This window comes from Paroedura picta, chromosome 16, assembly GCF_049243985.1.
Source record: "Paroedura picta isolate Pp20150507F chromosome 16, Ppicta_v3.0, whole genome shotgun sequence".
Lineage (NCBI taxonomy): Eukaryota > Metazoa > Chordata > Lepidosauria > Squamata > Gekkonidae > Paroedura > Paroedura picta.
Window position 1 is genome coordinate 14,864,268 of NC_135384.1, and position 26,177 is coordinate 14,890,444.

Sequence of the window (26,177 nt, forward strand, 5' to 3'; positions counted from 1 at the left end):
GGTAAAACTGAGGACCAAAATGTTAAAAACTGCACTGGTTGGGGTTACGATGGAGACATTTCTGGTAATGCCTAAGAACTCTGGCTATGTGTAACCATTCAGGAAAATTATGGTAATGAACTAAATTAGTTTTTGTATATATTTAGGCCTTGAGGATTAAACAATGCATTACTGTTCCAGGCAAATTGTCTTACTGAATAATTATCAATATTTCTTCTTTCCAAGCATCTTTCTATTGTTTAGTTCAGGCCTAAGAACAATGATATAACATTTGGGGAGAAAAATGCAACCAAGTAAGCCGGCACTAGAGATTAAGATGGAGAAGATCTCCACAGCCACTATTGATTTCCCTTTGGTGCTCAAGTAGCTTGGAATAAAAGACAGCCAAACACTGCAAAAGAGCAACATGCTGAAAGTGATAAACTTGGCTTCATTGAAACTGTCAGGTAACTTCCTAGCTAGGAAAGCCACCATAAAGCTGACGGCAGCTAGAAAGCCCATGTAGCCCAAGACACAGAAAAACATAGCAAGTGAGCCCTCATTACATTCCAGTATTAGTGTCTCCTTCAGTGAATGCAGGTCCTTATCTGGGAAAGGAGAGGAAGTACTGATCCAAAGAACACAAATGCCTACTTGAACAAGGGAGCAAGCAAAGACCAGAGAATATGCCTGTCTTTTCCCCACCAATGGCCTTAGCCTAGAGCCTGGTTTAGTAGCCACAAAGGCCAGAACCACAGTGAGCGTTTTGGCCAGTACACTAGAAATAGCTACCGAGAATATGATGCCAAAACTTGTTTGTCGGAGAAGGCAGGTCATTTTTCCAGGCTGCCCAATGAAGAGCAATGCGGAAAGGAAGCAATGAGCAATGGAGATTAGAAGAAGATAGGTCAGATTTCGGTTATTGGCTTTGACTATGGGGGTATCCTGGTACTTCAAAAATGTCCCAAGAACTAAAGCTGTGATCAGGAAGAACAAAATAGCCATGGTTGCTAGGAGGGTACCTATGGGATCTTCATAAGAAAGGAAGCTTACATCCTTGAGGACACATTGATTTTTGTTGTCATTCGAATAGTGATCTTGTGGACAAATGACGCAGCTATCCATGTCTAGAAAGAGAGAGACCAACAGACAGACAAAGAGAGAGAGAGATTGTTATATTATTTCCAGATTTGTCTGTTTTTCACACTCCAGAGGAGTCCCAAATCAGCTTACAAACACCTTGCCTTTTCTTTCCCCACAACAGACATGTTGTGAGGTATGTGATGCTGAGAGAATTCTAAGAGAAATGTTCTGCAAGGTCAACTCTAAGAGAAGTGGGAACAGGCCAAGATCATCCAGCTGGCTGCAACTGGAGAAGTATAGAATATCTCTTTTTATCCTGCTGTAGTAATTCGTTTTTTTTGGATTTCACTGAATGTGTGTGTAGTATTGTGTAATATTCAGTTCTAGCAGAACTGTCACAGTTCTGCAGAGCCTGTAAAACAGCACTATTCTGCTATGTCCTTAATTGAGGCCAGGGCAGATAAGATCAGGGGCCCCTCCACAGGCTAACCCGGGACATCAGGCTAATCATCACAACCCCTGACAAGGGATGCTATCTGGTTTGGATAAGGGCAAGATGGGTTTTTATATTTGCCAGGTATATTGAACTATATTTATGTGTTGTATATTTTATATGCTGGATCCTATGGGAGATTTATGGGGAAATGTTACCTGTCTTGAGCCCCATTTGGGAGTGGCAGGCTAGAAAATAAATAATAAATAAATAATAAATGAACTGGGATTTGACGATTAGGAGGAAATCTCAGCAATAATTTTAGAAAAATATTTTATAGTATAAGTTATCTTGATGGAAGAAAGAATTTTTCTCAAAATGTCTCTCCTTTGAAGATGCCTCCCCATTGGATCACATGGGGGAGTCTGCGTGTCCGTGAGAGAGAGTGGGGACATGGGAGAGGCAGTGGCAGCAGAACGCAGTTTTGTTTTGTATTTTCAAGTGAATTGCCTGGAGCAACTAATAGACATTCAATTGTACAGGCAAAGGTAAAAAAAAAATATCCACAATGTGGTAGCACAAAGCATGCCTCTCTTAACTCCTCTCTTAACTCAGATGGCTGCCTTACCACTCTGCGCCACAAGAGGCTTGAGTGAGAGATCTATGTAAATCTAGTTGCTCTCTTTTGCCATTACCCGCAGCACTTGTGAAGGGGGAGAAGCACAAAATGGTGGCAGAGAAGAGCGAGACAGAAGGAAAGGTGAGGAGGGGCCAGGTGGCGTGATTTTATTTAGTGTTACACCACTCAGCTGGTGTGATGCTATTTTTACACATGTGCAGAAAAGCCCTTAGAGTCAAAATACATCTGGTCTTACTTCCTTATTAATCAACCAGAAAAGCAAGCAACAAGAAAAGGGTATGCCCAGACTCTAGAGATCAAGTATTTCATGGGCCATGAACTTATATTGGGACTAGTTGAATATAGTAATGTGTATGATTGACATCTCTGTTAGTTCTGTTTCCTACCTATCTGCTCAGAGATCATCCCATCTGGACACGGAACACAGTCGTAGCAGCAAAATTTCTTTCCCTCCTTCTTTTGTCGGCTGGAGCCAGCAAGGCAGTGGTCATTGCACACAGAGAGTGGTAGAACCTGCCCATAAGCAGAAAAGGGGATTGGAACCCACAACGTGTCACTGAGAACCTCAGAGGAGAACCACCTGAAAAACCGCTGTTATTTTATCCACCCTTTCCTTTCTGGAGCTTCTAAAAGCGACTTACAATCGCCTACCCTTACTCTCCCACAACTGGTAACCTATGAGGTAGGTGAGTTTGAGGGAGCTCTGAGAGAAATGTGACTGGCCCAAGGTCTTCCAGCTGGCTTCAAGTGGAAGACTGGGGAATCAAAGTGTGTTCTCCAGATTAGAGGCCCCTGGTCTTAACCTCAATGCCAGACTTGTGTTCTTAGGAAAATGTCTCATTTTAAATCCCAGAGCCATGAAAGCTTACTGGTTTTATTGTAGACAAGTTTTTCCCTAATCTTCCTTACCATGTTGTTGTTACTGCGAGAATTAAATATAGGTGAGGAAAATGATGTTCTAAGCTAACTTCTAAAGAAAAAAATACAATATACTCATCTTTCTTAATCAGTATGAAGTCAGTCATACTAATAACCAATGGGGAACTTGTTACCCTGTGATTAGTATGAGTCACCAATGGCTACTGATGACTGGATGCTAAAAAATTTGCCTGAGCCCAGAGGACGTCTGTGCCCAATTTCTGTGAATTGCCAGAGCCCTAAGTGGCCACCGCACAGCTTCCCTGAATGATTTGCTACTGCACCAGTTTTGAAGGTGTGGGCCAGGGATAGATCCTGAGTGAAATCTCCATTCTTCCTTAGAAGCTTGCTGGGGGACCTTGTGCAAGTCAATTTCTCTCAGCCCGTTTCACACACACTGAGTAATGCACTTTTAGAATTTTAGATCTCAATATTAAAATTTAGCACAGGAAAATCTACCTGAAAAAAACACACTGAAAGTACATTACCCAACACATGTAGAATACCATGGGTAAAATGGCATAAAGGAGAATTATTTAAGGTGGAGAGAAAACAGAGTAATAAAGAAGCCAATAAATTGAAGATTTGGAAGAGCAGACAAAAGAAAGATTGGTTGTTGAATGAGATGGAAGGAAAGGGTGAACAGGGAGACGATTTTGAGACTTTTAGAAGGAAAGAAAGATGACATCATGTGGGAAATCGGATACAGGTAGAAATGAGGTAACCACTGCAAGAAGAGCAACACTATCACAAGAAGAAGAAACATGTGGGTATTGATACAGCAACTGAAACCTTAATCTTGTGAACACTGTGTTACATTCTGACTCATCTGACTGGGATGTACAGTTTGAGAAGCATTCTGATCCTTGTAATACATTCCACAGAGAAAAATAACGGATGACTTTTCATAATGAATTATCTATTACCAAAATTATATTTTACCATAATGGACAAAGCTGACAGGCATGGGACATGCCTGAAGATAACCTCTCTGAGATGCAGTTAAGAGACGTATGTGACTGGGGTGACTTTGAATAAATATGCTAGGAAGATCCATCCCCTGGAACTGACTTTTACCTCATTCCATAGTCGAATTGCAAAGCAAATGAAAAAGAGAATTTTGTCTATGAATGAAGATATCCCACCTGATTAAATGTTCTGTGCCACACAATTTGATCATCATGAATGGTCAATTCTTCTCCATGAGGAGCCCAAGGATCAAGTCTTCCAACTTTCAGTCTAATGAAGGAGCCATTTGGGAAAATGACCCAGTTTGTAACATCAAAACCACTCTTCAGTTCCCCATTTTCATTAAAATGTATTGTGTCACCAGCACTGTTGTTGAATGTGATGGTCCTTAAAAAAAGATGCAGCTGAGAAAAAAAAAACATGAAATAAAATGTAAGCAATATCAGGAATGACCAAGATCCAGAATATGTCCTAAAGATATTGGGACAAATGGTATCCTGTCCTATCCTGAAAAGACAGTGGTATTATTCATTCAGTAATAATAATGCAAAACTGAGTTTAATGAATTAACCTCTTTTGGCGTGGTAAAGTATTAGGGTCATCAATTGGTATCTTTCCCAATTGAGACTCAGAGCTCTCTAGTATACAGGATTTTAGCCAGTCTTGACTGGTGAACCACATATGAACCTTCCCTAAGAGGCTTCCTTTGGTGATGGTTTTTGATCCCTGTGTTGCTTTGGTTGGATGTTTGGTTGGATGTAATGCACTCCATGAGTTTCTACCTCTTATGGGAAGAAGAAGAAGAAGAATAGTTGGTCTTTATATGCCGCTTTTCTCTACCTAAAGGAGTTTCCAAGCGACTTACATTCGCCTTTTCTTTCCTCTCCCCACAACAGACACTCTGTAAGGTGGGTGAGGCCAAGAGAGCCCTGATATTATTGCTTGGTCAGAACAGCTTTATCAGTGCTGTGGCAAACCCAAGGTCAGCTAGCTGGTTGCATGTGGGGGAGCGCGGAATCAAACCTTCCGGGCAGGCGGTATATAAATACAATAAATAAAAATAAAAATAAATAAAAAAAACTTGGCTCACCAGATTAGAAGTCCATACTCCTAACCACTACAACAAGTTGGCTCTCAGATATCCTTGAGTTACAGGCTGAACAAAGGGTTTTGATAGTTCTGTATCAGTTAAGCAGAAAGGGAACTGTTGTCAGAAATAGAACAAGTACTATTGAACTCTGTCTGTGGAGAGTTTACCCCTGCATAGTTTACCTACAGACGGAAGACTGGGAAGTCTGGCAACGAGGAGTGGAACTATTGGGAAAAAGCCTCATTGGGACAGGAAAAGGAATCGTTTCCCCTGCATAGTGGATAAGAGAAATAAGAGGGAAAGCTAATTCTGGTGAATGGGAAGAAAGTGAGATCAATAGCCCGTGTTTCCTAAAGAATCAGCTCCGCAGTACATCAACTCTGCTGTCCAGTGACCATGACCTCCAGCGAACCTGATCTGTGTCCCCTCAGTAACAGAGGAAGACGATCTACAAATAATTGCTTGCTATGAATTATTTTTTTCTTCACTGATTCCTTCTACTTACATTGTATCCATTTCATTGTTCTTTATGATTTTGTATATTAGGTTATCTGTCCTGGTACTGGATACATGTCTGGAATTTTTTCCCCAAAATCTGGACATGGGGATAGAAGCCTCCTGTGAAAGAAAAAAGGGTGTCTTTGGGATTACAGTTTGAGAAGCATTTACCTGCCAGGCTTGCACATTATAGAAGATCAGATTCTTCTCGTTTTCTCTTGTTCTGCATTTAGATCCCAGAATGTAGAGGGCATTCAAAGCCTGTGCGACTGCATAGACAGCATTGTAGACATTATAGCTGTGGCCTGTCATCCTCATTTCAAACAAAATGACTGGAATAGAATCCAGCTTCTCCTCTCCAGAGCACATTCTCTTGCTGTCCCCATGAACATCTGGATTTCTTAGTGAACAACCGAATGCCTGCTCCCAAAAGTTCTCAATAAAACCATCCCCTTTTGCCCAGGAGGGCCTTATGGACTGCAGAAATGTTTTGAATCCTGGTGGCTGATTGGAGTGAACTGCAAGGGATAGGGCACCATGGAAGGTGTCTACATCCCAAGCCCTTTGAGCAGACACTGATTCAAAATCCCAGTGGCATGTGACGATCCACACCTTATGCAAGGGAGGCAATGAAACAAAGGTTCCTAAAAACAACATTACTCGCAAAACAATCATTGATGAATTTTCTCCATATACAAAATGCACATTGGCTTTGGTTTCAGTGTAAACAGTTAAATAGTCAGCCTGTTTCATCAGCACATCCACCACATCTTGAAAATAAGTCTGCTTTGGTATTCTCATACTGAAGTCAATACAGATGCTATTCTCAGAAAGCATTGGAACCATGATCTGCAAGAACCTGTCCCCACTGTCATCGTCTGCAGCAAGGAGCACAATCCATGTCCATCTGAAGTGGTGAAACAACCTGATAACTCCCATATACTGACTGGCTTCATTTGGGACCATCTGATACATCGAAGAAATGAGCAAATGGTTAACTTCTCCTGGTGAAAATGATCCATAAGTGAGCTAGGAAAAAGTATACTTCTTTTTCAATATGAAATGAATCATACCATTCAGGCACCACCATCAGCACTATCATCATCCTTACATTTATTACCCACTGCTGCCATGCTAGTTGCCTTGCAGCAGGTTACAAAAAGGTGGCTGCTAGGGTCCTCACTAGAACACCTTGGAGGGCCCATATTCAGCCAGTGCTGCATCATCTGCACTGCTTACCAGTCTGTTTCCTAGTCAAGTTCAAGGTTTTGGTCTTAACCTTTAAGGCCATATGTGGCCTGGGTCCCACTTACCTGCGGGACCGCTTGGTTGCTTATTCCCCCCGCAGAGCCCTCTGCTCTGAGGGTATGAATCTGCTGGTTGTCCCAGGCCCACGGGATGTTCACCTGGCCTCAACCCGGGCCAGGGCCTTTTTGGTTCTGGCCCCAACCTGGTGGAATGAGCTCCTAGAAGAGCTGAGGATCCTGCTGGAGTTGCCAGCTTTCTGCAGGGCATGCAAGATGGAGCTCTTCCGCCAGGCGTATGGTTGAGGCCAAGGCAGTCTCCCGGTAGTCTAACTGAGGATCCCCTCCAGTAGCTTATTGGATCTGGTCCCACTCTCACCAAAAGTCACCTCGCCAACAAGGCTGAAAAAAGGGGAATGGGTTTCGAGCTGTGACCACTGGTGCCTTTCTGATGTTAAGTGGGAAGATTATATTGAGGGTTTTAATGTGTTTTAGTGTTTTTTTATGAAAACCGCCGCGAGCCCATTTGGGGATCAGTGGGTCTATAAATCGAATAATAAATAAATAAACAAATAATTAAAGTCCCGCATAAAATCATAAAACCACATTAATCCCAGCCCAACCCCAGCTTGCAGCGAATAAATTAACTCCACCCATCCAGCCTGACAGACCCCCTACTGTGCCTTTGGAGGGGGAGGGGAGCTGAGGCAGGCCTGATATTTTAGCCTTTGTGAGAATGGGCCCCTGATCTTCCTTGTCGCAGCCTCATCCCAAAGCCTGGTAAAAGAGCTCCAACTTACAGGCCCTGCAGTCATGTGTTATAGACTTAATATTGATTCGTGCCTATTACTACTACCCAAATCCCCATCCTGAGAGGAGTTAAACAAGGCTGCGTCCTTGCTCCTCATTTATTTAACTTTTTTTTACACAACCTTCCAAAAACCCTAAGACTCATAAATGGTCATCCCCCCCAAAATGAGATAAACTGCCAATCCCACTTCTTCTATATGCTGATGACACCGTATTGCTTTCCTATTCCAGAACTGGTCTGAATAGATATCTGAGTGCTTTCTATGAATATTGCCAACTCAATGACCTATCGATAAACTTCGAAAAAACCAAAGTGATGGTCTTTGCACAGAAGTGGTCTCCCTCAAACTGGCATATTGGTGGTCATAAAATCAAGCAGGTCAAATGGTTCAAATACTCAGGAATCACCTTCCAACATAATTTGCATTGGGCCAAACATAGAAATAGGATCATTTTGCAGGCTAACTGTTCCATTACCCATCTAAAATGGTTTTTCTTCCTTAAAGGTAATCAGTTTGTCCCAGCTGCCTGTCGTGTGTTTGACTCAAAAATTCTTCCGCAAATTTTATATGGTATCCTTCTGTGGATCTCAGGTTTTAACAAAAACTTGATAAGGTTACAGTCTGCCTTTTTTTCGGCGGATTTGGGGAACTCCAAATTGCGTTCCTTACTCCTCTATGTCTTGAAATTAGCCATAATCTTCTTGAAACTAAGGCCTGGATTTTTACCTTCAAATATTGGCTAAAACTGCATTTTAGGGTTCGATCAGATAGTCTATTAGCCTGTTTACTGAGAGACTCTTTTAAATTTAAATGGTTCTCTACCATCCAGACTACACTCCAACAAATTAGCATTGACTATGATTACATCTTATCTCTGAATGAATCTTCCATTATGTGCCAAATCAAACAAAGGATACTTGATCAGGAATTCCAAAAAGTCCATCCTAGTGTTCCGGCAATGTGCTCTCCCCGTGCTCTTGGTCTCCAAGTGAAGCATGGGATGATGCTGGCTTATTTCTATAACTTGGCAAATCCCCTCGATCGCAGAGCATTTTCGCTTGCTCGGCTCAACGCCTTTCTATCCAAAGTATTACAAGGGAGATTTGCCAAGATTCCTTTTGAAAACAGACTATGCACTTGTGAATCAAATTCTTCTGACACCATCCAACATATCTTACTGGATTGTCCCTTGTTCATTGTCCAGCAAAGGCACATTATACCTTTTATACCGAAATGGAGAAACCATTCAAGAGACCTGATCTGCCAATATTTATTGAGTGATAAGGATTCTGATGTCACTTTTATTATGGCTGAATTTCTGTCTTCAGTTTTTAAAGTTAAACTGACTGACTGATGTATCTTGACTATCTTTGTTTATCTTGCTAATCTGCTTTATGCCAATAAAGGTATTGTGTACAGATGACCTACCTGTGGTATCTTGTAAATGGTGACTATGGTGGCCATATTGGCAGATATTTCTGAATCCAGTCCTCCAACAACTGCAATCTGATTGCTCTGTTCACCACATTTGAAATTGGGGAGGAACTTGTGCCGTGAAGAAAGGAAGCTCAGTGTAGCTTTATAGGTCATCCTTGCCAAATAGTAGCTGTTGAGAATGTGGAAGCCCAAAGTGATGTTGGGTAAGATATTGGGATTCCCATTGATCTCCTTGACAGCAAAAACCAAGGCCAGGATGTGCTGGTAATTCTTTAGAAATGATCTATAATGAGAAATATAGATCAGCTTGAAAATTAAAGAGGAAAGATAGATCTTCCATTAGTTCTCCATATTTATATCCCCCCTTCCTACAGTGAGCTATTTCATCATACTAGGCCTCTGATCCTTTATAACTGTGCTTTTAACAGAGGTTTGGTATTTACAAAAGCTAATGTTTATCTCACTGAAATGGAAAAAAAATTACAGTGATGGTTTGTGTGTGTACAATGAAATTGTGGAGATGGAGAAGAGGGAATTATTGGTTTGCAACATAGCTCTGTACTGCAAACACTGAACTACTCAGAAATGCTGAGTGAGAATATTTGTGGCATTACGTTCTTAACACTAGATTGGAACAACTGAAATATGAATGATGTCTTCACATTTTACATGTCAGTGCAACATGCACTGAGTATCAGAGTAGTTCAGCAGTGGAATAGGCTGCCTAAGGAGGTGGTGAGCTCCCCCTCCCTGGCCGTCTTCAAGCAAAGGTTAGATACACACTTTTCTTGGATACTTTAGGATACTTTAGGCTGATCCTGCGTTGAGCAGGGGGTTGGACTAGATGGCCTGCATGGCCCCCTCCAACTCTACAATTCTATGATTCTATGCTAATTGTCAAAATTCTTTGGTTTCAGATGAACGTAATGAGTCCTTGACTTTCCCTATGTTTTCATATTATGGTGTAATTAATCTGTATGAATTAGCTTTCAGTGGGTTTCTTTCTCCCTTTTTGGCATGATGAAATAATGAAATTTAATATTTGGGAGCTTTTTGGGAAAAGACTTTTATTCTTGTGGTGGCAAATCTAACCACCACTGTCCACCATTCCTCTTTAGTATTCTTACTATGAAGAATAGATGTGTCATTAAATACACTGATACAAAGACTGTGTGGGAGATATACCACAAATTTCTTAGGCGAAAAGAGATGAATGATGACTGACTCATCCATTTATGTCTCAGGGTGCTTGCCAATTGACTTCCCATGCAATGCCCTGCTCTCCAAGTCAACTACTAAGGTTCAGTTCCACTTTTCCAATATCATACGGAGATATTGACTTGGAGATTAACTGTTCCCTGTCAGTTATCTCCTTTCTAACTCATTTAATTTCCCACAATAATAGTTCAAGTTCTGGTGCTCCTTTTACCTGACTAAAACAAACAAACAAACAAAAAAAGTATTTTCCTCTAATCTTCAGTTGTTGCACCTCGATCCCTCTCTCCAGGCAGCACTCTGCCACCAAAACCACTTATTCTTCTCAATGATTCTTCTGTACGATAAAGTATATGAGCCATGTGGAAGCATGCTCATTCTTTCCCTTTCTCCTTCGGTCCACTGCACCTCTCTCTGCTCCTTTCTCTATTTTCCATGCATCAAATTACAGATTTTGTGTCCATAAAACAGGCTTCCCTTCTGTTTAACAAAGGACAAACCTTTGGGAAATGGTGAAACAATAAAAAGAGTATGCATGAATGGCTTACACAGGTTCCCCAACGAACAACTGGCTGGGCTGCTCTCTGAAGGAGGGAGTGTCGTATAGGTAGAAGACTTGAGAAACAATGGCACCCACCACCAGGTCACCAGGCTGATAAAACACATGAGGAGAAGAAAGAAGGTCAACAGGTGCGGTGCATTGAATGGGATCCTTCTTGCATATGGCATCACACAGCAATAATAGCAGCAGCAGCAGTATCAGCATCTTCATCATGGCCACTTTCCTTCCATTCCCAGATGTCTACTTGCACGTGCTGGGTTCTCAGCATTTGTTCTGTTCTGACTTTTCACAGATCACCAACTTAATCTGCCCGTGTCCTTGAGGTAGTTGAACCTATAAGGGAATCTTAGCAGAAGGTTCAGTTAATGTGTACTCCACCCCATCCCATTTATCTCTCAGTATAATACAATTTCTTTGCCTAGTGAACTGGCTGTTTCTTTGCCTGGACTTGCTCTAAAGGAACTGTCTTCAAGAACTATGCCTGAAACTGATTTTGTCTTCTGAATTGCAATTGAAAAAGAAGTATTTGATGGTTCAAGACGCAGAAGTGTGACTCAGGTAAAAATAAAGCAGGAAGTTCTCCCTATTACCCATCTCTCAAAATTTTAGAACATACCTTTGTAAAACTTTATGTTCTCCCCCCACCATTAATTTCAAGTGAGAAGTATGAGGGATTAGAGAGAAGATTAACTGTGGGACAGAGTTTATATACAGTTAGCTTTCCACTCAGTCCTACCCTGTTCCCTCTATGCTACCTCACAAGGCTTCCATCATGTGTGCTGAAATATGATGCCTCCTTCATTCTCACCAGTAGAAACTCTGCTTAGATCCAGGTTTTACTCAGTTAATGCGGGTTTTCTTTTGGTAATTTCCAAGGGCCAAGCAGTAGGGACATGGTAGTGGTAGAAAGTGTCTCCAAATCATACACAGTTTCTAGATACCTCATCGTGCCTTCAGGAGATTAAACAAACAGGGGCGGTGTACCTGTGCCAGCTACTGTGGGGCAATCATGGTGTGTCTCAGCAGTCTGCAATCCAGGGCCATTCCCAATTAGCTTCTGATGAAATTGGGCTAGTCTGGCCCGTCCAGTTCAGGATGAGTGGGAAACAAACTTACATATAGATATAAATATATACAGATTTCCAGACTCCCTGTATTTATGCATCAAAGCTCTGCTAATTTATTGGTGGTTTATACAGTGATTTATTTTTTTTTTTGCAGTCCCTGGAAATTTCTTGTCCAACAAGACAACAACTGTAATGATGGGGCATGTCTTCCTAATTATAGTAGTTCTGATGGTTTTGGCCTTGGTCTCAAAGGGCCATTCGGATTGGCACAATTTAAATTAATATGTAGTAATGCGATTGTGATATTTTAAGGGGAAATCAGGCTAAAACACCAACACCTGACATTATTCCTGGATTGAGAACTTCACATTATTCTGATAGTCCCCAAGGATCAGAATGTGAAGTTATTCTCTTAGAATTACAAATGAAGTCAAGCCAAGAAATTTAGTTTCCCCAGAGAAAATGGCCATTTCAGCATGTGACTCATATGACATCAAAGTGCCTAGAGAGTTTTCTTCCCTTTCCAAACTTGGGCCCTGCCCTAAAAGCTCCAGGAATTTCTAATCCAGTGTTTTCAACTTTAAGGTAACCTTATGTATACTGATCACAATTAGATATACTGATGAAGTACACAATAACTCTAAAACAACTTAAAATTAATTAAACTTTTCCCCTTGGGAATATATATTTCGACACTAAGTCAAATTTCCATTGTGTTATGGGAGAAAAGACAATTGGGTGTCCCCTTGCTTGTATAGGCAAAACACTGAGGAAGTCCCCCCCCCCCAATTTGGATTAGAATCTTACTCCAAGATACAATATTGGAGAAGGCAGCCAAGGCCAAATCAAAATTTTTAAATTCCAAAACAATGTGAGAGCCTGGGTAGAATGAGTCCCAGAATGTGCCTCCCAATTCTGTAGGGAATTATATGCAGTGATAAAAACCTCAGAGCAACAAGCATCGAATGGGACTCCCTGCAAGAGATTCCTATCATCTTCCCACCTCTGGACCAGTGACCTAGGGATGGAGAAACAAGTGTAAGGGTGACATCTGGATATGTAGAACGTTTGCAGGGACCAATGCTGTAGATGCCCCATCTGCCATCTGTTGAAGGGCACTACAGAGGCCATTAAACCGAAGAGCCATTGTAGAGAAAAGGCAGACCTTCTGTGGTTCCTAACTAGGGCTCTCACAGCGGGAGAAACTGACCAGGCTCTTTCCTCGAGGAAAACCCATCTCACAGTTGAATCAAAGGTAGGACCCACACATGTGACTTACTGGGAAGAAACCAATCTAGACTGAAACAATGGGGTAACTTTCTGGTTAGGAAAGCCACTACTAAGCTGACAGTGGCTAGGAAGCCCATGAAGCCCAGGACACAATAAAACAAGGCAGCTGAGCCCTCATTACATTCCAGTATGATTGTCTCCTTTGGTGAATGCAGGTCCTTATCTGGGAATGGAGAGGAAGTACTTATCCAAAGAACAAGTACCTACTTGAACAAGGGAACAAGGAAAGGACAAGAGAATATGCCTGTCTTTTGCCCACCAGGGGCCTTAGCCTAGAGCCCGGTTCCGTAGCCAGAAAAACCATAACCACAGAGATGGTTTTGGCAAGTACAGTAGAAATAGCTACTGAGAATAAGATGCCAAAACTTGTTTGTCGGAGAAGGCAGGTCACTTTTCCAGGCTGCCCAATGAAGAGCAAGGCAGAGAGGAAGCAATGAGCAAGGAAGATGAGAAGAAGATAGGTCAGACTGCGGTTGTTGGCTTTGACTATGGGAGTATCCTGGTGCTTCACAAATGTTCCAAGCAGCAAAGCTGTGATCAGGGAGAACGAAATAGCCAAGGTTTATAGGAAGATACCTATAGGTTCTTCATATGAAAGGAAGCTTTCATCCTTGGGACACATTGATTTTTCTTGTAATTCGAATAGTAACCTTGTGGACAAATGACACAGCTACTCTTGTGGAGCAGGGTGGTAAAGATCCCAGCAGCCGGCTCAAGGTTGACTCAGCCTTCCGTCCTTCCAAGGTTGGTAAAATGAGTACCCAGCTTGCTGGGAGGAAAAATGGTAATGACTGGGGAAGGAAATGGCAGACAACCCTGTATTGAGTCTGCCATGAAAACGCTAGAGATCGTCACCCCAAGGGTCGAACATGACCCGGTGCTTGCACAGGGGATACCTTTACCTTTACATTTTACCCTTGTCTAGAGAGAGAGAGAGAGAGAGAGAGAGAGAGAGAGAGAGAGAGAGAGAGAGAGAGAGATTGTTATATTATTTTCATATTTGTCTGCTTTTTACACCCCAGAGGAGTCCCAAATCAGCTTGCAAATACCTTTCCCTTCCTTTCCCTACAACAAACATCTTGTGAGGTAGGTGGTGCTGAGAGAATTCTAAGAGAACTGCTCTGCAAGATCAACTCTAATGTCAACCAGCTATCTGCAAGTGAAGAAGTGTAGAATATCTATTTTAAAGCTGGCAGTCTGGGGTTTGTGGTCCAATGGTGTGCACACAGGTGGCCGGAGAGCTGGTAGGTGGGAGTCCTGTGTGACTTGACATTTTTGGAGCTATTTCCCGTACTGGTAGCTGTGGTTCTGTGGCATGACCGATTCAGGAACCATAGGGTCAGATTTTGGTGTGATCACAAGGCAGGTAGTCCAGGTGGTGAATAAGCAGACCGCGAAATCAGAAAGGGTCTTGTAGCTGGTTCTTACCTGCTTAATGGCCAACATTTCTTTCTGGGCTTGTCATGCGGTGATGGTGGACAATGAGATATCAGATGCCCTAAGTTGTTTCCAGATTGAAAGATTTTGGTGATTGGCTCAATAGCGAACCCAGAACCAAGAGAGTTTCCAGACGAGATGCTGGCCCTTGGAGAAGACTGATCTTCCAAGATATTTTGGGCACTATGGCCCAAGCTACCCATTGAAAGTATGAGGGAGAGGCCAAGAGGTTCCTGGAATTTGTGGAATGCGGAGAACGCAGTGGGGCGTGGCTGATGTCTGAATGATTAGTGCTTCAGTATCTTGCACAGTTGAGGGAGAGGAGGCTCTTGCCTGGGACTATGCAGGTTCACTTGGCAGGCTTGTCATTTGAAAGTCAGGTAGTGGCAGTCTGGTATCCAGACCGGTCTTCTCTGGCAAAGAGAGCAGTGGGGGATTGGTGGAGGCTGGACTCTCCTAGACAGGACACATGCAGGCCCATTACGAGGCCACTTCAACAGTATCCTCACATCAAGTGACGGGAGAGCAATGACAGGGGAGCTTATACTGTTCTGATGGAGGGTTCTTATGTCTAAATCATTCCAATGCCCTGGAAAACCTCTCTGCCTGGTGAGATCAGGGATCTGAGGGAGCATAAGCAATTACACAGGCTTAGAAAAACAGAGCAGTTTTGTGGGACTACGGTTGAGACTGTATGGTACTTCCAAATTTCAGCTAGTTTCCCTGCAAAAATCCATGAATGTCAACCTTCATGAAAGGAATTTGCATTTCCATACATCCCCCTCCCTTTAAGAAGTGTTTTGTACTATTTTTGTACTGTTTTTGTACTATTTTTTGTACTATTTTTTTTCTTTTTGTAATTCAGAAAACTGTAAAAAGTTTTGTAAAAAATAAATAAATTGTGTAATACATTTATTATTTATATATTTTATTTATTACTTTGACTTATATCCCACCACTCTCTGTGGACTCATGGAGGGTTACAAAGAAACTAATAAACCCCCCAATAAAACCCATCACAATCCCTTAATACCATAAAACATACAAAAAGGCGGCATAATCTCCATTCCTCCCTGAGCCTTTGTGGAAGAGCAGCCCAAAATATAATAAATGACATGAAATAAAATCAGCATATGTATACTATGGGAAGGAAAATTTCTTTACTTGATTATCCTGGATGATTTGTCTGTTCAGATGAAGGGCAAGGAATCTTATTAATCAACCAGAAAAGCAAACAACGAGAAAAGATGATGCCCAGACACTACAGATCATGGATTGCATGGGCCATGATCTTATATTGGGTCTAGTTTAATATGATATCATATATGATTGACATCTTTTTCATAAATGGGTGGGGTCTCAATGTTTACATCAGAAGATCCCCCTGATAGCTTAGATCTGGTTCCCCATTCCCATCAGAAGAAAACTTGGACCTCAGGCTGAACCAAGGAATGAGGGGTGGGGTGTTTAAAATCTTTTAGGGTAGTAATCGCCATCTGGTTTTGTGCTAACGGTTGTTTTTATGGGGTTTTTATTGAACTATTGTTTTATTCGTAAACCATCTTGAGATATTTTGAGAGTCGAAGTATAAAATCATAAAATAAATAAATGAATAATTCCATACAGCCCACTGTCTATGCAGCCATCTTCTCCAGGGTTATTGACGGCTATAGTCTGGACTTAAGCTATAGTTCTAGGGGATCCCCAGGTCCCACCTGGTGGCTGTGATCCGTAAACACACATCTTACTCAAGAATGTTGTTTAGAGGCCATATAAGTTAATTTTCCTTAGGAAGGATGGCACATTGGAAGCAAAAGACACTTTTTCTTCCCTGGCCCCTTTCCCTATCCAAAAAATGCTGCAGTGGGGAGTTATTTCCATAAAGTTGGAGCTGTATATGGACTATTCTAAGCACGCAAAATGTAGTACAACTCTTTCAGTAAAATGCTTTCTTTGGGGACTTTTCAAGCAGTGATTGCATCTCCTATTCTCCTGAAAGGATCAAGTTGGAGGAGAGAAATTCCATTGCTGGGTAAATTCAGAGAATCAAAGAAAAATTAAATGATTCTTGCTGTGGTCACATTAAGGACCAAAATGTGGGAAAATACAATGGTTGGGGTTGCAGTGGAAACATCTTTGATAATGTCTAAGAACTCTGGCTATATGCTATCATTCAGGAAAATCATGGTAATGAAATACCAGTTTTTATGTTTAAGTTTGCCTTGAGGATTTAATAATGAATAATAGTCCCAGGAAATTGTCCCAGGGAATACTTTATCAATATTTCTTTTTTACAAGAAGCTTTCTGTTGTTTAGTTCAGGCCTCAGGATAATGATATAGCATTTGGGAAGAAAAATGAAACCAAGTAAGCCGGCACTGGAGATTAAGATGGAGAAGATCTCCACAGCCACCATGGATTTCCCTTTGGTGCTCAGGTAGCTTGGAATAAAAGACAGCCAAACACTGCAAAAGAGCAACATGCTGAAAGTGATAAACTTGGCCTCATTGAAACTGTCAGGCAACTTCCTGGCTAAGAAAGCCACTATGAAGCTGACTGCAGCTAGGAAGCCCATGTAGCCCAGGACACAGAAAAACATGGCAGCTGAGCCCTCATTGCATTCCAGTATGATTGTCTCCTTCAGTGAATGCAGGTCCTTATCTGGGAAAGGAGAGGAAGTACTGATCCAAAGAACACAAATGCCTACTTGAACAAGGGAGCAAGAAAGGACAAGAGTATAAGCCTGTCTTTTCCCCACCAATGGCCTTAGTTTAGAGGATGGTTTATTAGCCAGAAAGACCAGAACAACTGTGATTGTTTTGGCCAGTATACTCGAAATAGCCACCGAGAATATGATGCCAAAACTTGTTTGTCGGAGAAGGCAGGTCACTTTTCCAGGCTGCCCAATGAAGAACAAGGCTGAGAGGAAGCAATGAGCAATGGAGATGAGAAGAAGATAGGTCAGACTTCGGTTATTGGCTCTGACTATGGGGGTATCCTGGTGCTTGACAAATGTTCCAAGTATTAAAGCTGTGACCAGGGAGGAAGAAATAGCCAATATTGCTAAGATGAAACCAATGGGTTCTTCATATGAAAGATAGCTTATATCCTTTGGAACACATTTGTTTTTGTTGTAATTTGAATAGTGATCTTGTGGACAAATGGCACAACTGCCCATGTCTGGAATGAGAGAGAGAGAGAGAGAGAGAGAGAGAGAGAGAGAGAGAGAGAGAGAGAGAGAGAGAGAGAGAGAGAGAGAGAAGATTGTTTTGTTATTTCAAGATTTGTCTGCTGTTTGGGGAAAAAATTAAAAGTTGGACATTCCTGATGAATCTGGTCATGTTTGCTGGACTAGGAGACCTTCCTGTATTAAAATTCATCTTTGTTGTATGGATCACAGTCTTCTTGCACCAGAGTAAGTGCACATCATGTTATACATTTTTACCACACAGCAAGCCCCAATATTATGTTTTGGCTGTTAACTCAACATAACTGAACAAAAAGTTGTCTTCACTGTGTTAATTAAAGGTAAAGGTATCCCCTGTGCAAGCACCGAGTCATGTCTGACCCTTGGGGTAACGCCCTCCAGTGTTTTCATGGCAGACTCAATACAGGGTGGCCTTGCCAGTGCCTTCCCCAGTCATTACCATTTTACCCCCCAGCAAGCTGGGTTTATGGCAGTGGTTATGGTTGGGGTTGCTAATTCTACTGTTCAACATTTTTCTCACAGCTGCGGATTAGGGAGCACAAGAAGGAGCTCATTTGGCAGGGAGCCAGAATGTTTACTGGACTCCCTGAGGTCTCATTAAGGTACTGGCAGGTAAGAGCATGGCTGATCCAGCTGGGTAGCCAGGTGCTCAAAGACAAGCAACCAAAGGAGCCAAATGAGATGGGAGTCAGTTGGCTCCTGGTAAGGTTGCTTCCCACGTGGAGAGCCCCAGAGGCAAGGGGCTGACCCTCCTGGCTGGGAAAAGGTGGTCCCAGGGTGATTCTGGGCTCTGAGTTGTGTGCAGCCGGATGGCTGTGGGATATGGGCTTCCTCCCAATTGCCCCAAATTGGGCCAACCCTCTGTTATGGGTTGGACGGAATAAAAAGGCTGTGGCCATGTTAACACCATTCCAGTGAGTCACATGTTATTTGGCACTAGTGCCAGCCTGAGAATCAAATGATGACCAAACTGTTTGTTTATTTTTCCTTTACCATACCACATGTAGGCAGGCTATAAATGGCCCCTTTCCCTTCTAATGTCAACAATCTGTGGTTTTTTAGTAGTATCCATTCTTCAACCAGGTGAGGGTCACTGCTTCAAAATAAAGTTTTAAATTGGGAACTTTAAGATCTCCTCTTTTTCGAGAATTGCATAGTGTTTTCATTTTAATTTTTGCTTTTCAACCCTGCCAGATATATTCTGCTAATTCCTTTTGCCAACAAGTCAATAATTTATCTGAATGTATAATAGGTATATTTTGAAAAAGAAACATAATTTGGCGTAAGGTATTTCCATTATTTACTGAGATTCTCCCTAGCGGAGATTAATTCCGATGCTTTCACCTGTTTATATATTCTTTTATTTTTTTACAAACCTTCTCATAATTATTTTGAAAAAGTGTTAAATTTGACTTAGTTATTATAACTCCAGGTATTTTACTTTACTGACTATTTGAAAACCTGATTTTTATTCCAAGAGCTTTTGATCTTTTATCAGGATATTTTTTACAATGATTTTAAACTTGTTAAATTTTACGCCAGATGCTATACTGAATGCTTTCTTCTGGATCTTCTAAATTGATCAATACATTATCTGTATATGCCTTAAGAGATCTTTGGGCAATCATTGAAGTAAATATTTAATAATCTACATTAAGGAGTGAGATAGGTCTAATATATATAATTAATAATTGTGGATACAAACAGAAAGGTGGGAAAGATAAAGCAAGACCTTGCCAATATTAAGAAGGAAACTGAAGGGCCTATGGTTGAAGCCTGAGGATGCATCCAAATTTCAGCTGGCTTCCCTGCATAAATCCATCAATGTCAACTCTCATTAACTGAAATTACATTTTCAGACATGCCCCCCACCTATAAAAGAAGTGGTACTTGGAAAATAGTTTTGTATTTTGGTATTGCATCTTATTTGTTGAAACCTAATCCGAACCTTTTGGGAATAAAACTATATCAGCATATCTGTACCATGGGGAGGACAATTCTATTGCTGGATAATCCTGGATTATTTTTCTGTTTAGATAAAGTTTGGGAATCTTATTAATCATCCAGAAAAGCAGACAACATTATGCTCCGACATGAGAGATCATGTATAGCATGGGCCCTGAACTCATATTGGGTCTAGTTATATATGAAACTGCTGATCATCGGCATATCTGTTCATTTTGTTTCCTACCTATCTGCTCAGAGATCATCCCATCTGAACATGGAACGCAGTCATAGCAGCAAAATTCCTTTCCCTCCTTCTTTTGTCGGCTGCTGCCAGGAAAGCAGTGGTCATTGCACACAGAGAGTGGTAGAACCTGTGCATAAACAGGAAGTGAGATTGGCACCCACATATCCAATGAGAACCTCAGATATTAACCATGGAGAACTCTCTTGTGTGTTATTCCCCCCCCCGCCATGCCTAATGGGTCATGGAGAAGAAAGAAGGGAAAACTGAGACCCATAGATAGATGCAGATGAATGGGGTACTTTGAATAAAAACTCTACGGAGATCCATCCCTTGGAGATAAAACTTGACTTTGACCTCATTCCATGGTTTAATTGCAGAAAAAATGCAAACAACAATTTATTGTCTCTACATGAAGATATCCCACCTGGTTAAATGTTCTGTGCCAAACAATTTGATCGTCATGAATGATCAGTTCTTCACCTGGAGAAGCCCAAGGATCGAGTCTTCCAACTTTCAGTCTAATGAAGGAGCCATTTGGGAAAGTGACCCAGTTTGTAACATCAAAACCAACTTTCAGTTCCCCATTTTCATTAAAATGTATTGTTTCACCAGCACTGTTGTTGAATGTGATGCTCCGTAAATAAAGATTAATCTGATTGAGAAAAAAACAAAATACATGTTTTCCGCCCCTGTGTAGATGTCTGGAAAACTGTTTGAAAATCTGGGCATGGATTCATGCAGTACAAATATTTAAAACGTCATAAAAATTGAAGTCTGATGTGGAAAAAAGCATGGTGTCTTTGTGATGTACAGTTTGGGAAGCAATTACCTGCCAGGGTAGCACATTACTGAAGTCAAAATTCTTCCCTTTCTCTCTTGTTCTGTGCTGTGATCCGAGTATGAAAAAGGCATGCAAAGTGTGTGCCACTGCATAAACAGCATTGTAGACATTATAACTATGGCCGGTCATGCTCATTTCAAAAAAAACAAGAGGAAGAGAATCCAGCTTCTCCTCCCCAGTGCACATTCTCTTGCTGTCCCCATGAACATCTGGATTCAATGAACAGCCAAATGCCTGCTCCCAAACTTTCTCAATAAAACCATCCCCTTTTGCCCAGGAGGGGCTTATGGACTGCAGAAATGTTTTGAATCCTGGTGGCTGACTGGAGTGAACAGCAAGGGATAGGGCACCATGGAAGGTGTCTACATCCCAAGCCCTTTGGACAGACATTGATTCAAAATCCCAGTGGCATGTGACAATCCACACCTTATGCAGGGGAGGAAATGAAAAAAATGTTCCTAAAAACAACATCACTCGCAAAACGAACATGGATGAGTTTTCCCCATATACAAAATATACATTGGCTTTGGTTTGACTGAGAACACCTAGATTATCTATCTGCTTTATAAGGACATCCATCACCTCTTGGAAATATGTCTGTTTTATTACTCTAACAGTGAAATCAAAACAGATGCCATTTTCGGAAAGCATTGGCACCATGATCTGTAAGAACCTGTCCCCATTGTCATCATTTACAACGAAGAGCACAATCCATGTCCATCTGAAGTGGCGAAATAATCGGATAACTCCCATATACTGAGTGGCTTCATTTGGGACCATCTGATACATAGAAGAAACTGGTAGTTCATTACTGTGTGCTGATATGAATGATCCATAAGCCAGCTGGAAAAAAGTATACATTTTTTTTTCAATTTTAAAGGAAGCAAACCATTCAAACATGTGTTAAAAGCATGGCATTTCCAAACTAACCCTCTATGGCTGGCCTACCTGTGGTATCTTGTAAATGGTGACTATGGTGGCCATATTGGCAGACATTTCTGAATTCAGTCCTCCAATAACTGCAATCTGATTGCTCTGTTTATCACACTTGAAATTGGGGAGAAACTTGTGCTGAGAAGAAAGAGCGCTCAGGGTGGCTTTATAGGTCATCCTTGCCAGATAGTAGCTGTTGAGAATGTGGAAGCCCAAAGTGATGTTTGGTAAGATGTTGGGATTCCCATTGATCTCCTTGACCGCAGAAACCATGGCCAGGATGTGCTGGTAGTTCTTTGGTACTGATCTATAAAGAGGTATAGATGGAAACTGAGTAATACAAATCTGTCTTCCATTGGTTCTCCATATTGGTATCCCTCCTTCCAACAAAGATGTAGTTCATCACACTATGCCTCTATAGAATCATAGAATCATAGAGTTGGAAGGGGCCATACAGGCCATCTAGTCCAACCCCCTGCTCAACGCAGGATCAGCCCAAAGCTTCCTAAAGCATCCAAGAAAAGTGTGCATCCAACCTTTGCTTGAAGACTGCCAGTGAGGAGGAGTTCACCACCTCCTTAGGCAGCCTATTCCACTGCTGAACTACTCTGACTGTGACATTTTTTTTCCTGATATCTAGCCTATATCGTTGTACTTGAAGTTTAAACCCATTACTGCGTGTCCTCTCCTCTGCAGCCAACAGAAACAGCATCCTGCCCTCCTCCAAGTGACAACCTTTCAAATCCTTAAAGAGGGCTATCATGTCCCCTCTCAACCTCCTTTTCTCCAGGCTGAACATTCCCAAGTCCCTCAATCTATCTTCATAGGGCTTGACCCCTTGGTCCGTATACTTTCAGAATGATTCTTTATAATTCTGTATTGAACAGAGGCTTGGTCTTTAAAAGTGATAATGTTTATATCACAGCCAAGAGAAAAATTTTTTTTTGATGGTTTGTGCATGTACAATGGAATCATGAATATGTAGCAGTAGGTTTTATTGGCTTACATCATAGCTATGCATTGGAAAGACTGAACTATGCAGCAATACTGAGTGATAATATTTCAGGGACTGCTTTTCTTATCCGATAAATAGGAGCAACTGAAATGAGAAATATATTTTCATATGTTATATGTCAGTAAAATGCTTTGGGATTGTTACAGATGAACATAATCTGATCTCGACCTTCCCTATTTTTTTATATTTTCATGTAAATAATTTGAATGAATTAAATTTCAAGGGATCTCTGTCTTTGTTCTTGGCACGATGAAATAAAGATAATTATCATTTGGCAGCAAATCTGATGACCACTGTCAGTTCCCCTTTTGTATTCTTGCTAGGACAAAAATGTGTGTGTTTAAATATTTCTGTTATATGGCCCCGCTGATACAAAGACTGTGAGGGAGAGATATAACATCCATCTACAATGAAAATGAATGAATGACGGCCTATTCATGACTCTTTCATTTATGGCCCAGGGAGCTTTCCAATTGATGCTACATGTCCTGATCTGCCCTCCAAATCAACTACCAAGGTCAAATTTCACTTACCAAACCTCATACTGAGATGCTGAGGGTTGGAACACTGGTCAATTTATCTCCTTTCTAACTCCATTTCCTTTCCTGCAATCTTAGTCCATGTTCCGGTCCTCCTTTTCCCTGAATAAAAGAGGGCTTTTTTTCTTCAGTTTTTATACCTCAACCACTCTCTCCAGGCAGCACTCTGCCACCAAAACCATAATGGTGTATATGAGCCAAAGTACATGCCAAGGGGAGAGAGACTCATATCCCCCTTTCTCCTTCTCTCCACTGCTCTTTTTGCTGTCTTCTAGGCACCAAATGATAGATTTTGTGTCTGCAAGACAAAACCCACACTTCCCTTCTTTTTTACCAATATCATACACATGGAGGATTTAGTGAAAATGATAAATGAGAAAATCAGTAGGAAGTGATGGCTTACATTGGTTCAGAAACAAACAACTGTGTTGGCTCCTCTTTGAAGGACGGAGTCGCATATATATAGAAGACTTGAGAAACAATCTCACCCACAACCAGGTCTCCAGGCTGATAAAACGCATGAGGAATAGGAAGAAAGTCAACAGTTGTGGTGCATTGAATAGGATGCTTCATGCATACAGCGGGACACAGGAATAAAAGCAGCAGCAGAACCATTATCTTCCTCGTGAACTATTTTCCCTCCATTCCCAGATGTCTGCTTGAGTGTGATGTATTCTTAGCATTTATATTCTTCTGACATTTCGTAGATCAGCAAATGCATCAGCCGGTGTGCTTGAGGTAGCTGAACCTATAAGAAAATCTCAGCGGAAGGTTCAGTGAATGGATACTCCCCTCTCCCTTCCATTCCTCATTGTGCCTTCTCACATTCTCCTTCTCTTGGCGAACTGGTTGTTCCATTGCCCAGACTCACTCTAAAAGAGCTTTCTCCAAGAACTATGCCTGAAACTGATCTGCTCTTTCAAACGTAATTTGAAAAAGAAGTGTTTGGTTGTGCAAGAAGCAGATGTGAGGCTAAAGTCAAAACAAATCAGTAAGTCCTTCACAGTACCAACTCCCCCAGTTTATAAAACACCACAGTACCATGTAAAACTATGTTCTCCCCTCCCCCATAAGTTATAAGTGAGAAGCATGAGGGATAAAATAGGAGATTAATTATGGGACTCAGGTGAAATCCAGCTAGCTCTTCCACTAAGTTTTCCCCAGTTCCCTGCATACTACAGCCCCTATCTCACAAGGCTTTTGCCCATGTGGGACCCATGATTGTCAACATATCTTCTGTATGTGCTCAAGTATGATGCCCCCTTCATTTACATCAGGAGAAACAATGATTAGATCAAACTTTTACTCTGCTCTTGGGTCCTTTTTTGGGGGGGGGCAAAATTTATAAGGTTGGACCAGAAAGGGCATGGGGGTGGTAGAAAGTGCCTTCAAATCACTGGCAATTTCTGGATACCACACAGGGGCTTCAGGAGAGTAGACAAATAGAGTTGCTTTACCTTTGCACCCTTGTATACCACAATCATGACATTTCTCAGTGGTCTGCAAATCAGGTCTAATCCCACTGATGAAAGTGGGGTAGTCTGGACTATCCAGCGTAGAATGACTGGGAAACAATTTTACAAATAAATGAACAGTCATACGGGGGCTTCCATTATCTATCCATCAGAGCCCTGGTAATTTACAGGGATTTTATACACAGTGATTCCCCTCACCCCCACCATGTCCCCTGAGATTTGGTGTCCAGCAAGCCAAAAACTGTAATTACTGGGCATGCCTTCCTAACTGTAGTAGTACTGATGGTTTTGATTTTGGTCTCAAAGGCAGTTGGAGTTGGCACAATTTAAATTAGTATGTATGAACGCCATTGTAATAATTTAATGAGATAGCAGGCTAAAACACGTAGCCTGTCATTGTACATGGTTTGGTGAATTTAGGATTTGTCTGACATTCCCAAAGGATCAGAAAATGCAGTTAGTCTGTAATAATAATTAAAGATTGTCATGGCATTATCCCCTGTTATTCTTTGCTGATCGTAAGCTGAGTTTTAGCATTCAATCTGAAATCGATCTATACCAGTGGCTAAAGAATCAGTACTATGAGGTTCCCAACCTCCAGCTGGAGGGCTGGTGGTCTCCCAGAATTACAACAGTGATCTCCAGACTTCAGAGATTAGTTTTCCCAGAAAAAATGGCCACTTCAGCATGTAACTTCTATGGCATCAATGTTTGTAGGAAGCTCCATTCACTTCTCAAATTCTGCCCTTCTTAGGCCCTGCCCTAAAATCTCTAGGAGTTTCATTGACAACCCTAAGGTCACCTTATATCTAATGATCCCAATGAGGTATTTGAATAAACTACCCCAGAACCTTAAGACTCTTTAAAATTAATTATGCATTTCACCTTGGAAATATAGATTTCTACTTTAAAGCAAAATTACATTGTATTGTGACAGCACAGGAAAGATTTCCAGGTAGGAATATGATTCCCCATGTTTCCTTGGAGTAGATTCATCCTTCCCAAGTTGCATATCAAATAATTCAATAATTTTTATACTTAATCAAATGTATTTTTTTATTATTTTGAAAGAAAAGCAAAATATGTTTTATAATTATGACATTAAAAATCTAACACACTTTACTCAATTTTAAATGCAAATCGTATCATGTTAGTAACATCTGACAATTCTTGCAGGTGGGGTTTTCCCCTAGCTTCAAAAGCACATCCAGCTCACAGGGTGGTGAGAGACATACATGCTCTTTGGTTATGTTAAGGCATTGAAAGAAACAAACCAACTTCATTTGCAGTCATTTAGGGCAG

The 26,177-nt window shown here is 41.3% G+C and overlaps 2 protein-coding genes across 2 annotated transcripts; both read right to left on the minus strand.

The window, feature by feature from the left end:
* Window positions 1–204: 204 nt before the first annotated feature.
* On the minus strand, window positions 205–14,877 carry LOC143825440 (vomeronasal type-2 receptor 26-like). Its single transcript, XM_077313471.1, has 9 exons — window positions 14,682–14,877; window positions 13,569–13,768; window positions 11,288–11,380; window positions 10,867–10,970; window positions 9,095–9,386; window positions 5,782–6,639; window positions 4,199–4,426; window positions 2,522–2,648; window positions 205–1,106 (listed from the first exon to the last, which is right to left on the minus strand). Exons 1-9 carry the CDS (start codon window positions 14,875–14,877, stop codon window positions 205–207), a joined length of 3,000 nt encoding a protein of 999 aa, XP_077169586.1.
* Window positions 14,878–16,951: 2,074 nt separating this feature from the next.
* LOC143825441 (vomeronasal type-2 receptor 26-like) lies at window positions 16,952–23,973 on the minus strand. The gene is made up of 5 exons (XM_077313472.1): window positions 23,804–23,973; window positions 21,862–22,153; window positions 20,497–20,724; window positions 20,073–20,199; window positions 16,952–17,853 (listed from the first exon to the last, which is right to left on the minus strand). The coding sequence occupies exons 1-5, from the start codon at window positions 23,971–23,973 to the stop codon at window positions 16,952–16,954; spliced, it is 1,719 nt and encodes a 572-aa protein (XP_077169587.1).
* Window positions 23,974–26,177: the final 2,204 nt, after the last annotated feature.